At 43.9% G+C, this 13690-nt stretch overlaps 1 protein-coding gene across 2 annotated transcripts in view; it reads left to right on the plus strand.

Annotated features, from left to right (window-relative positions):
- The window catches only part of Prp18 (pre-mRNA processing factor 18), a 32767-nt gene that overhangs the window by 11580 nt on the left and 7497 nt on the right, over positions 1-13690 (plus strand). For both annotated transcript variants that reach the window (XM_065449613.2, XM_065449612.1), the window contains exons 5-7: positions 92-220; positions 8162-8233; positions 11957-12169. In XM_065449613.2, the coding sequence (XP_065305685.1) occupies positions 92-220; positions 8162-8233; positions 11957-12169 (414 nt within the window). The remainder of the gene's footprint in view (positions 1-91; positions 221-8161; positions 8234-11956; positions 12170-13690) is intronic.

A 13690-nucleotide genomic window follows, 5' to 3' on the forward strand; every position in this document is an offset into this window, starting at 1 on the left:
GCTGTGATGATGCTGCTCTCAGGTGCTACTCTGTCCCTCGTCATGCACTACTGTCTTCTCACTTCTCTCCACTTCACCGAAATCTGCGCAGGAGGCAATGGAGAAAGTGGACCAAATCTACCTGGACGAGATACTTAAGTCACAGGGCAAAACCGAAGACGGGAAATCGGTGCATGACGTCAAGGTTGAGAATGATGGAACCACCTTGGAAGACATCCAGGTACGCACTGGGCTTTGTTGTGCGCAAGTGTTTCCTACGCATGTTCTCAAGTCAGAAGCATGTTTCTAGAATGTTGTTGCTGTGATGCCAGCCGTGAAAGCCAAGAATCGTTCGTACATATACCATATCTTTACAAATATAATATGACCGTAAATAGTACAAAAAACAAGACATGACAACTAAAAAGGAGAAAAAAAATTATTAAGGCGAAAGCTTTAGACGAATCACGAGATGAAAAATTCATGTCCGGCGTTATGGCACCAAAGTTCACTGGGAGTCGAACCCACAACCTTTCGTCTTAATTCAGGTGAATTTAGTTGTCAGGCCCAAGACCTTTTGTTGGAGTCAAAGCCATGACATTTGGTGTTAATTAGGGTGAATTAAACCATCAATTTATTTGTAAGAAAGCGTGAAGCCAAGGCGAAGAAACCTCAACACGACCTGGGGTGTTAATTAAGGTAAAGTTAATTAAGGCACAGGTAACTACGATATAGTTAATTAGGGCACTAAAACCGACAACCTTTGGTGGAAGTTAAGCCCACTTGGAGATATGGGAAAACCGGCCATATCTCCAAGTTAGATCCCAATTGACATCGTGTAGGTGTAAAGTCAAAACCACTAACTTTGGTGTTAATTAAGGCGAAGTGAATTAAGGCACAGTTAATTAAGATATAGTTAATTAAGGAACTCGAACCAATGACCTTTTGTGAGAGTCAAACCAACTGGGAGATATGGGCAAACCGGCCATATCTCCAAACTGGATTCTAATTGATATTGTGTAGGTTGAGAGTTGAACCCATGACCTCTGGTCTGTCAAGCTTTCGACCTTTGGTGGGAGCTGAACCCGTGACCTCTGGTGTGAATTAAGGTGAAGTTAATTAAGGCACTTGAACTAGTCGCATCCTCGACGTTTGGTCGGAGTCGAACCCACAACCTGTGGGGTTAGTTAAGGCAAATCAGGACATTTAATTAAGATTGAGTTAATTAAGGCACTTGAACCCACAACCTTTGGTGGAAGAAAACAGGTAATAGGAAGTAACAATGCATTAGTATGGAAATGTCAAGTAATGTAATTAATGTCCCGGGAGCGGGCAGGCTTTTGCCTTCATCCTCTTTAGCGTATGCTAGAGTGACTGTTAACTTTTTAACATTGTAACTAGACCCGTAATTGTGGACCTGTGCAAGCAGGATTGTTTCAGTACACTCGTATGTACACTTGTGTGGAATGGCTCACACACATGCGGGAGCCACTGTGCATTGCTGTTGTGCTCTGCCAAAGTGTTTCACCAGTGCTAGGTGTGGCCAGGGCAACAGTATTTGTGCATGTGAGGCTGGGCAGGCATTATAGTGGACTAGGCCCTCGAACTGCTCTGAATCATCGCACCCTCGCCTCCCCCTTCCCTTCTTGCTTCCTTGTAAACGCGCACGCATTCTTCTGCTCATACGACATCAAGAGGCTGACTTTCCTGCACACAGAACTCGCAGCGGCCAGAAAAGTATTTAAATTGAGCTAGTTCGTTCATAGCTAGAACAAGTTTGAACAGCTGAACTGGCATACAAGAGACTATGGAAGACTGACAAGGGCATTGCTGTTGTCCTGACAGTATATCAGACAACTAAAAAAAAGCATGTCTTGCCGGCAGGTGACACCCAATCATGTATCGACTCTCTTTACATGGAAGATGCAAGTTACAGACGCTACGCACCTGTTTTAAAGCAACGCTTTCTTTGCATCTTCCTTCAACTTTCCCACTGCTGCTGCTGCTGCTGCTGCTGCTGCGGCTGTCTTGCACACCGCATCGGGGATGGTTCAGAGCATGTATATACATTGAAGAAGCGTGGCAGAGAGGAAAAGAGACACAAGAAACTCGTTTGGAACTTTCCATCATGTCTCATGTGTGCAATGCACTCTGGAGCTCCCTGGGCTTCGCCACATTTGCCTCTTGACAGCTGCAATTATCTGTGACCCCTCGCAAAAACATTGAAATAACTGCAGTGCTTACCTTTCTACAAGCGCACAAGTACAGAAGGAAGCTGGATAGAATGGGATAGAATGCGTGAAACCGATGCAGTCGCCAAACGAGTGAATAGCAGCCTTGCCACTCTTTGCTCACGGTTCTCGTACAAAGGGGGGAAGGGGGTGACAGGGAAAAAGTGGCGTGAGAAGGCAAGGGAACGCTACTACTGTAGACACGACAGTAGTTGCAGGGAAGCTCGATAAATTTAAGTTCAAGGTACGGCATGGCGTGCTTCTGCTATTTGTGAAAAATAAATGCCATGCAAATAAGTCAAGCAGACAACTTATGCAGGGCTTGCAGAAGCAGATCCGCATTAAAAAGCGCACCACGGGGTCAAGGCGACGCTGCAGAAGTGGTCGCATGTCAAATCAACATGTACATTTCCGCCACGATAGCTTTGCGGCTATGACATTGCTCGAAATCACAGGTTTGATCCCAACTGCGGCAACCACATTTCACCGGGGCGAAATAGAAAACACTCGTGCACTTAGATTTAAGGACATGTTAAAGTGCACCATGGTGTTCTAATTAATCTGGAGTCTGCCACTATGGCGTGCCTCATAATCCAATTGTGGTTTTGGCACGTACAGGCCCATCATTCAATTAAAGTTTAAGACTTCCGCCACGATGTGATGTGCCATGTCAGAAAATGTCTACTCTCAACCCTCCCAGAGGTTATGAAATGTGGCGTGCAAGAACTCAAGCAAACACCTTTCCCTGTGTGTTGTGTATACTATGCAGACAGTCGACAGTGGTGCATGCAAGGTAACATTTAACATCAACTCACCACTCTCGTACTGGACTAAACATTAAAGAAATTAAACAGTAGCCATCAACATCATCGCTAATTATCATCAGTCAAAGCCACGACCGGCTTTATTACTTCGCGACCTGTTCACCGACGCCGCCTCCGTAGCCGCCGATTTTTTACTGCTTGTTTAGTTCATTCTTAGTTCGCCCGACCGCCGCTGCTCTCCATGGCGCCAGAACTTACCCCCACGCCGAGTGCGGGCTGGCGTAGCGGTAGCAGTGGCGGCTTCTTCGTTGTGTTTTTGTGCTTGTCTGAACACCGTGTTTCCGGCTGTTCTCATTGCTGCCCGCATACGTGCCAAGAACGCAATTACTGCTGAGAGCCTTTACATTTCGTAGGCCGCAAAAATCATCGCCCGCGATGGTGTATTGCTGCGTTCCGCTCTGCAAATCGAGCGGGCGCACAGCGAAGGGTATCACATGTGAGGGCTGTCTCATTAATTTGAGGGCACCAGCCTCTCAGTCTACTACTACTGCCATCATAGCAGGCATGGACCGGGGAGGGCTATCAGTACCCTACCTTGGCTTTCGTAGGGTTCGTCAGCCGCCTGGAAGGTGTTGCATCAAGTGTGACTCCTGTACTTGTTAGGGGGCCAACGCCGCTTAAGTTTGCAGACCTAGTGCTGCCGTGACTTATAAAGAATCCGTTGTTTGTGTGCTTGAAGGACACCACAGAGCCTCACAGAAGGGCCCAGCTAAAGCTGATTGTCCACAAGTTTATGAGGTCATTTTTGTCCAATTTTTCCTCTGATCTCACAGAAGAGCACGCCAAACGAAAATTAATTAATGCCAAACCGAAATCACGAACGGTCCTAAAAGTGTAAGAATCTGGCTGACCTGAAATAAAGTTCTGGCCACGACCGGCTATTGTGTCTGGCAAACAAGCTTTTCTAGTCTGGTTTTATTCATTTTTCATCTAGAGTGCGTCTTGAAATGATTAACGATCGGGTGAATGCTCCTGAAAACGAGTAAGTGAGCATAGCGCGCTTTTTCTTGTAAAGTGGTGGAAAGTAGCGCGGCTTCACCCTGGGATGCTGCTAGCTACATAGCAGAAGCAATCGTGTTCAGGTTGTGCAGCTGTGCGCGCAAAAAAAAAAAAAAAAAAGCGCCGCTTGAGTAGCACGTACCAGAGCCGCGCCCACCAGCACAACCGCTCTTTGAGATTGTTTTAGCCGCAAAACTGCTGCGCTGAGAAAGAAAAATAATACCGCTATCAGCGTTTAGTCGGGTACGCCTTTTTGTGGCTATGCAGGGGAATTGCTACGAGCGCGATCGAAACGCTTGCTTCTGCGCTGTTCTCGCGCGCTCATGAGCCAGATTAGGCGCGTTAGCTGACACCTCGCGCTCTTAACTACCGCTGTATACAGAAAGCTGTCCGCGATTATTGCATCTGATGAATATTAACACGTCTTTGCGGTGCGTGCTCAAACAATGCGGTTTAACTCGGCCTACCGGCTACATGGTAACGCAAGCCTACTGAAGCTAACAGAAGCGTACGGCAGGCGCTGCCGAAATGAGGGTAGCTTGTGGCGCCACCTGTTGTGGCGCCCCGTCCCTCCTGAACAGTCACGTGACATTTACGCGGACACGCGCCGCCATAGGAGCCGGCGTAGTGAGCAGGTCGCGAGTAATAAAGCCGGTCGTGGTCAAAGCAAACAGCGCACAAAGCTTCTCTTACATCGATTCCCACAGTGTGTGGGATCCTCATAATTTTTTTTATTATTTTGTGCGTGTGCTACTATATGCCGTCATTGACCAATAATTCGGCCATGCTTGAATATTCGGACAGCTCTGTGGCACTGTCATTGGCTCCAGAGACTTCATGTATAAGGACGACCAAAATTTTGGACACCTTACTGTGCATCGTGCAATAATTTGGACTCCAACTGAATGGCTATGTGCTAATTTGGCCACCGAGTCAAGCAGAAACAGAGATAATTTTGTTTTGATGCTTTGCCACAATGGTTGTTGGCCATGCCACCAGCACCTCCTTGAAATTGAAACCAGTGAAGCCTAGTCGTTCTTGTAGTCACCGACCGTGCCCACACTACAGGACAAGCCAGGCCACTAAGTCGTAAAGGCTGCATTGCAAATTATGCAATTTGTCGTGCGAGTTCCATTCCGCTCTTATCATCCACCGTTCATGGTAGGCTGATCCTGCTGATAATGTGGGTGTAGCATCGCTCTGACCACTGACGAAGTGCAAAAAGCATAAAAAGAATAGCATACAAGGCATCGCTAAAACATCTCGGCCACAGACTGTCTAGTCCAAAGTCAAACGTGTGTGCACGTAACAATGCGTTGACAAACTTGGCCTATATTTTCAGACGATGACTTTCAAAGATACCTTCACTTTCGCAATATTTCATGTGACAAGCACTGGACGCATTGACGGGCAGCATTTCCATGTTGTGATAAGATAGCATACGAGGCACTGTAGAAAAAATACCATCGCTTGAAGATGCCGATGCATCTTGCTCTAGTCATGCTACAGACAGCTTGCTTGTTGCTGATCCAGGAATGCCATCGCTCGTAGATGCTGATGCATCTTGAGCTAGTCATGTGAAATTGAAGGTATCCCAGAAAGTGATTTGCAAATGTGGCACTTATTTTTTTACCCCTTGTGGAATGAAGTCACATATTTTTGGGCAAGTCTAGCATTTCTGACTCTTGATTATTCAAATGTTTTAACAGTTCCCAGGGAGTCCGAATTATCGGTTGATAGTACAGCAACGTGCTTGTCTGTATCCCTTAATCCCTTGTTATTCAGTTCAGCTATTCAAATTCGCCTTAGCTTCACAGCAACCTTTGATAGCCTTAACAGCCCTTGAATATCACTATGATGCCAGTTTCAAGGCCCTGAAAACCCTTAAATTTCTCCATGTGCCAAAAATTTTCCTGAATTTCACTTTCGGCTAAGCTTAGTGGGTTTCTTTTGGAGACTTAGCCACAAGGTCGATTGCACTACAGCAAATGGCAGGTGAAAAATGGTTCTCATCTGGAAAAATAGCTTATGCACCACCCTATTTGACAATAATGCCTAACCACATTGGCGATAAGGACAACCTCAAGCATGCAAACAAGCTCAAGGGAAGACTAAGTCTGAACTTAACCTTAGACTAAGCCTCAACCTGCTGTGGAAAACCACGCCAGTTCTCGTAAATAAAGACACCTCTGTCCACTCCTGTGCACAGTGAGCCACAGCAACACTGTTTTATTCGGAGATTCCTGATGCAATTTGTTTTATAATACTAATCAGAACTTTGTGGACACACCTCATAGTTGTGGCTGCTGCCTGCACGTGTATTGTAGCAGGGTCAAAGCCCATGCAACAATTGCTCTCTGCTACAGTAGGTCCCTTTTAAAAACAAACTTGGTTGAGCTGAGTCATGAAAATTTTGGAGACTTAGTTTTCTCCGGGGATGCCTATGGGTGCAGTCATTTGTGATAAACGTGTGATGACGTGTAGGAACTCTCAAGGCCTACCTAAATTTGAGTTCATTGCTTTCAGCACACACAAAAAGCCTGCAAATGCGAATCGGACTCATAGCTTTAGACTAGTTCAGGTCTGAAATTAGAAGTGTGACAAAGGCAAGTCTGCACAGCATATGAAACAGGCTAATTTTTTTTTGCCTTGTGTTTTCCACTGCTCTTTACTGTATCCTTTCTGTGCATTTGCGCACTCTGTACTTGTAACATAGTTGATTAATTGTTGTATAGCATTCGCTCCTTTATATGTTACTTCAATACTGTTTCCCCCCCCCCCCCTTTATGTAATGCCCTGTTAAGGGTCCTTAAGGGTTAATAAATGATGATAATGATGATGATGATGATGCATAGTACTGGATCCTTAATGTTCTTGTTAAAGAGAATGTGCGGTCTGTTTTAAATCAAAGCTCTGTAAGTGAACTTTCCCCCACTCTTTTTTTTACCATAACTTCGTGGTGCTGCTGCTCTCTTGCCGAATAGCTCATACACAGCACAGTACTCGTGTACCAAATAAACTTATATGTAGCCCCAGGTGCGCTACCTTTACAGTTGAAAGATAAGACTGTCATAGTACAAAGCTACAAAGGAAATCCATATGGGTTTCTTTTCAGGACCATTTTCCCTTTCATGAACCTTCCTTCACCTTGCAGGTTTCCACAGAATTGGTTTGCTCTTATAGATGTGTCGTTTGCCAGCTCTATTGCGTACGGAATTACGTGGTGAAACAACACTGTCTAAATATCTTCAGCGCAACAAATATACATTTTCAAGCATGTAATTCCTTTATTTCCAGACCTGTCTTGGTGCAGTCCACTTCCATTGATTCGACCCTGACGGGACCAACAAAATTGATCGAATTATCCATCAGGTCGAATTAAACAAGATGCAAAAAAAGATCTCAAATACGCACTGCTGATTCATTTGTCAGTAAATGCCAGATTCTAATGCGCACATGCTTTCTGTGAGTCCAAAATGGAATACTAACGTAGAGATAGCATTAAAGCTTCTAAACAAAGTAGATATCTGTAGCACACCCACGTTTTTAGCAAGAAAAATGACTATGGGTATTTTATGTGTTACACAGTGGTGGTGGGTTTCTTAGTCACCTTCACCCCGATACAGAACTGTAATGCGGCAAAGCATGCAAACGTTGAGAACGCGGTTCTCGGCCTAATTTCCGTCGAAAAAAGAAAGACGCACGTTAGAGTCAGATAAATACTGTAATGAGACGTTTTGAGCTACCATTATTGCCCGAAAATCTTCCGAGGGTAGGCTGAAAATAGGCCTGTCCAACAGGAGATTGCATGTACTCAACGCATTCACTGTACCCTAAGCTCTGCCAAGACAGACGCTGCCGGTAGAGGGTTTGCTATTGGGGTCACCATAGGAGTCATGCACATGCATGCTGACTGGTCAAGTTCAAATTATCTGACGAAGGACAGTTTTAGGATCAAAGTAACGAAAGTTTGTGCCTGTAGAAATGCATGGGCACCAGCTGGGTGGGACCTTTGATATAGGTTGAATTAACTGGAGTCTAATTAAGGGAAGTCTACTTTAGTAAGGCCATTTTCACATTAATGCATTTTATTGTAATGCTTTCAACATTTTCCTCTGTCCCTTGCAGAACATAGCACAGGAACTCGGCGAGCGCAGAAACAAGGGAAAAGATGCGGAGATGATTCTTACTGCCCTCAGGGTGAGCATGCAGCATCTTTTTTTCCCTTACATCTTCCATTGTTCCCTGAGATCCTTGGGTAATGTAAGAGTACTAAAAAGTGCTGCTGCCCTTTTTGGTACCCTTATTTTTATCCTATGTGAACTGAATTTTCTTTTCTGCCCCATGTCTTTCTGTACCCTCTTTCACCTGCCATCATGGCTTAGTGGCTGTGGTGGTGTTTTCTTGCTGAGCACAAGGTCACTGGCTCAGTTTCCGGCTGTGGGTGCTCTATTCCAACCCAGCCAAAACCAATTGCGTACCATACTTTCGATACGCATTGCAGAACCCCAGCTGATGAAAATTACTCCATAACCCTCCACTACGATGTCCCTCATAACCTATTGCGCAGCTTTGCGACGTTAAACCGTCATCTGTTTCTCTTCTTTTGTGATGTTCACGCTTTCTTTATGTGGTAAGGTGTCCACCAACTGAGTTTCGGAAAGCACTGGCCAGAAGGCACTATAGCAGTTTGATTGTGCAAGTAAAATTTGCCAACACGACTCGATAGGGAGGCCACAGAAATGGCACATCATTTCGAACGATAACTAGGCTTGTGCAAATATTCGAAAATTTCGAATATTATAGACTAATATATTTTTAATATTTGTATTTGATTTGAAAACAAGGTATTCGAAAAATTTTGAATATTTTATTAAATAATATTATTCGAAACAAATCGAATACATTGCTGGCAGTGCAGGAGAGAACACGGTTCTTAGCGTGTATTTCTGTCTAATCTAAGTAAGTGTGCCTGATCTTGTGCTGAATTTTGCAAAAATTTCATGCTGCTGGCAAAATTTCGCCTGTAAAACACTCTTAGCCATTGGACGTCTAAACCTTGCAGGAAAGCCAGCGTCTCAGTAGCAAGAGGCACGGGTTTGCAAACAGCGAGGGTGCACTCACTTGCAAGTTCCACCCGCAATCCTGAGCGTATTGCTTGATGGCAAATGTGATGAGTGACGACTGGTACAGGGTCAAATGCCTCAGAGTACGCGAGAAAATGATGCAGTATAATAAGGCACAGGTTGGCGAGAACAGACAACTAGCAGAAATTATTCAATTTTCCAAAGCTAACATCAGCTGGATACACAATCTTTTAGTATAATGGCTTACCAGTTCAACTTTTTTTACAAATTACAATGTAATTGCACTGTTCCAACATGTTAAAATAAACCAACTTGCAAATAAATCTATGTGCATATCATTATTCAATATTCGATTCAACATTGGATGCTAAGCATTCGTATTTGATTCATATTCAAAAATTTTTACATTCACGCACCTCTAACGATAGTAAATGCACACCTGATCAGCACTTTAGCCCGATGCATCCAGCCAAGCTCTGTCCACGTTCTGGAAGGCCGAAGTCTAGTCACGTCACAAGCATTATAAGCAGCGAATTTGCCATTGTGAAATCGCAGCATGCGCTACAGAAAACTGTTGGCTCCTCTAGGCAGTGTGTTATGGCACTGCTGTTGATGCTGGTGAGATAGTGATGATGCTGGTGAGAGATGCTGGTGAGCCATAGGTCGCTGTTGTTCCCGAAGAGAATTCCACATTCCATTGTAGGACCAGTCCAGGTCATTCGGAAGTTTCACCATGTGGAAAGGACTCATGCAGGCAAAAAGTTTGTGCAGCTTTGTTTGTTTATCTTTTGCAACAAGACACTCTGAATGCCAGTGAGCCCAAAATCCATAAAAACTGAATGGAAACTTTTACAAGCCACGTGGTGAAAACAAACCCAAGTTCATTTAAATAAGCATGAGCCATGAATCCGCTTGTGCTTATTGGGAAATGGTGCCCCATCAAAGAGCACTTGATTTCGACACACTGCTGTACAACTTTAAGCTTCACATTGTGAGAACACTGTGAGAACACTGTGAGAACACCTGTTTCCTAACTAGCACGCATTCAAATACACCTAACCTGTCGTGGACTGCCTGCATATACCAGTAGACCCTTTTTCTAACTCGCAAGCTCACTTTGTCACATCTTGCATTTTCACAGCTAATGAAGGCACCAGTCATTATTCAAATGAAGTGCAGACTGCCTTGTTGGATGCTCCACAAAGCTTTGTCACCGAAGCATTTACATCTTCCAACTCAAAACACACCAACTGTATGCATGTGCACTGATTGAGAGGTTTCTTACACTGCCAATTAGCTTGGCAAACTGCCTTGCATGTTAGCTATCACCCTGTGGATGTTGGCACCTAGGGTTCCCCCTCTCTTTCACTCCCTGACTTTCCTCCCTTTCTCCTCTGAGCCAACTGCTCCCAATAAACTCCGCCAGTTCTTTTCAACACATGTGACAACATTATCACTGAGATCAACAATTTGAATGTAAAATTACAAATGTGGAATAATTTTAAAAGGAAGCTTTAGCTCCGGCCCAACTTCGACACGGCCTATTTAAATATATGTAAAAAGCAAAAACGCTTTTATGAGATAACCGCTAGACCGATTTTAATTAAATTAGCTGCGTTTGAAAGAGAAAGTTGAATTCTAGTGACTGTTCGAAGCAGAATTTGGGTATAGGGCCTGAATTTTATTGAAATAATCTTCAAAAATTCAAAAGTAAAAAAATTATAGAAGCACAAAGTTTACAAATTAATAGCTCTCCGTCAAGAACAGATATCAAGGTTCTGTAAACGGCATCCACTAAATCATTCAAAGCGGACAAATTCAATATGTCAATTTATAAATTATGTGAATTTGTTACATTGGATACAAAGGTTTTACGAAAGCTGTATTTACACATTAGTACTAAATTTTTTCAGGTTCATATGTAACATATCAATTTTGTCCGCTTTAGATGTACTATGAGATGCAATTCACAGAATTATGATATCATGTTTCATTGCTGAGTTACAGAGTTGTAATCTTCGTAGTTTCATTTCCCGAAAATTTGCAATTTTTGCCAAATTTTTGAAATATTGACGACCCAAATCAAAAATTCAAAACCAGTCACTAGATTTTAAGTTTTCTTTTAAATGCAACAAACCTCGTCAAGTTTGGTGCAGTGGTTGCCGAGAAAAACGAATTCTCCTTTTACATGTATTTAGAGAGTAGCACCCGAGCTAAAGCTTTCTTTTAAGTGATGAAGTTTTTGTCATGTATGGCGTTACATATGTGATATGAAGAAGACAGTCCTTTAGTTGGTATTTCACTAGAATAGCAGCTTGGGCTTGTTGGTTTTCCATCCTGCTGTTAACAGCGCAAAATGCAGACAAATTGACAGCGCTTGTGGTGTCTTCTTGTCTCGTCTCTTGTCTGCATTTTGCGCTGTTAACAGCAGGCCTTAGTTGGTAACTGTGCCCGGACCATCTGTGCATAATCTAAAACGATTGTTTTGCTACGAAATTTCTCTTGTGCTATAATAACTACAATTTTGTAATACATAGTGTAAATAGTTCAAACAAGGCCCATGATTCCTGCAACAAGTTTCGCTTTTATTTTTTTATTTTTTTAAGATTTCTTTTGCTGCCCTGACAGCAGTAAAAATGTTCACCAATGCAGTCAATGGGGGCTGGTTGGTGCACATTCATAATTTGAATGTATGCGTCTCAAAAACTTTTTTTTTTTTCACATAGTAAATGGTTTGAAACTATAATGATCACATACAAGTTTCATATAACTTCCTAGACTTCGGCAAGTGAAGTAGTCGCCAAAAGCAGTAGATTCCTTTTTCTGTCGTTGGCAGTTCATCCTGCAAATGTGGGGCGAGCGGCTGAATGCTCGGCCCGAGCCTGAGAAGATGTCGATGCGGGGCAAGCTGGCATCGGCAACGTACGGCCAGACGCAGTCATACCTGCGACCGCTGTTCAAGCGACTCCGCAAGAGCACCATCCCTGAGGATATCCTTGAGCACCTGGTGCGGATTGTTAAAAACATGCTACTCAAGGAGTATGTCAAGGTGTGTGTACTACCTCTTCCCACATGCTCGTTCTATTGCCAGTTTGGGGGAGAAACCGTCTCGGTGGCTACAGTCAGACCTTGTTATGGTGCTGTGGTAAGCAATGGTTTAGCTCTATGCTTATCTTTGCCATCCGCTGTGCCAAGTTAAAGGGACCATGGGCCTCTTCAAGCCATTTTCTGGCTTTTAGTCCACGGCCCCCAACATCTGTATTCTTTGGATTTCGATGTTGGAATGAAGCAGTTTTGATATTGATTTGAACACCCAACACAAAAATATCATCATTATATTGTTATCATTGTAAGCATAACTGCTCATACAGTAGAACCTCGTCCATATGTTTCTGAAGAAAAAAATCTTACTAACCAGGAAAACATACTATCCAAAGTGACAGAAAATTTGGGCAGACTCAACTGTAGTTAATATCTACGTAGTGTGAAGCATTGCACGAATTGTTGCAGCACGAAACACTGACACGTATCATCGTTTTTCTGTTACGTAATTGTTTTAAGACTGCGATGGGAAACCGAAACCAACTCAAACTGGTGGATGATGCCAGAATACGATTCTGCCAGAGTGAAACATGATGCTCACTTCGCAGCACCTGAAGCAGAGAATGGTGGCACATTTGGGTTATCGCCATTTAAAAGCATGTAGTATGCTTCCAGCAGCACTATGCCTCACATGGGGTCTTTGTGAAACAGATAGGTGAAGATGCTTATTGCAATGGGATTGGCAGTGGTAGCTGTGAATGGCGTCGTGCGACGACCTATAAGATTTGCTGGCCCAGAAACAGGAACGAAATCGAGCTGGCAGGCAATGCCGTATTATGGGATGCCACCAGAGCAAAACATGATGCTCACTTCACGCCGCCCACAGCAGGGAATGGCAGAGCATTTGGGTTATCAGCTATTAGAAGCGTTCAGTACACTTCCAAGTTCCAATGGCACTATGCCACATACACGCCTGTGCGCGGTGAGAGAGAGGTGAAGGTACTTATCACAGTAGGGGACCTCTATGATTTTCCGCTTCTGGCTACCCACGAGCTGCCAGAACCAGCCAGGACGATTTGGTCTGGCGACGCCTGGAACGAGTGGGCGTCTGGAAGCTCTCTGGCTAGCAGACAACAAAAAGCGGCGATGAGCGCTGGCCGCCATCTTTGTCAAGAATTGACGGATTGCAACGTGGGCACTTGAGGACTTTAACCTCGCGCAGCTAATTCGCTACGGTCACCTTCGGATTGCGTTACTTCTAGCATTATAAAAGAAGCTTTCTTTTGTGTGTGTGTCCCATGAAGGCTTCTTCCCAGCCGCAAATAGCGCGCCGCATTCTCAATCATGTGTGCATGCTATCCGCACTATGTTCCGCATAACTTGTAGATGCTTATTCCCCACACATTGCAATGCCTTTTTGGTTTATCTTTCTCTGTTGGTATCCCTTTTCACATCTCTCATGTATATGTGGCGATATCTCCTTTTTCTGCAGTTAGCAAAGGCATCGTAGCTAGCCTGTGTTTGCTCC

Source organism: Dermacentor albipictus, chromosome 6 (assembly GCF_038994185.2).
Source record: "Dermacentor albipictus isolate Rhodes 1998 colony chromosome 6, USDA_Dalb.pri_finalv2, whole genome shotgun sequence".
NCBI lineage: Eukaryota > Metazoa > Arthropoda > Arachnida > Ixodida > Ixodidae > Dermacentor > Dermacentor albipictus.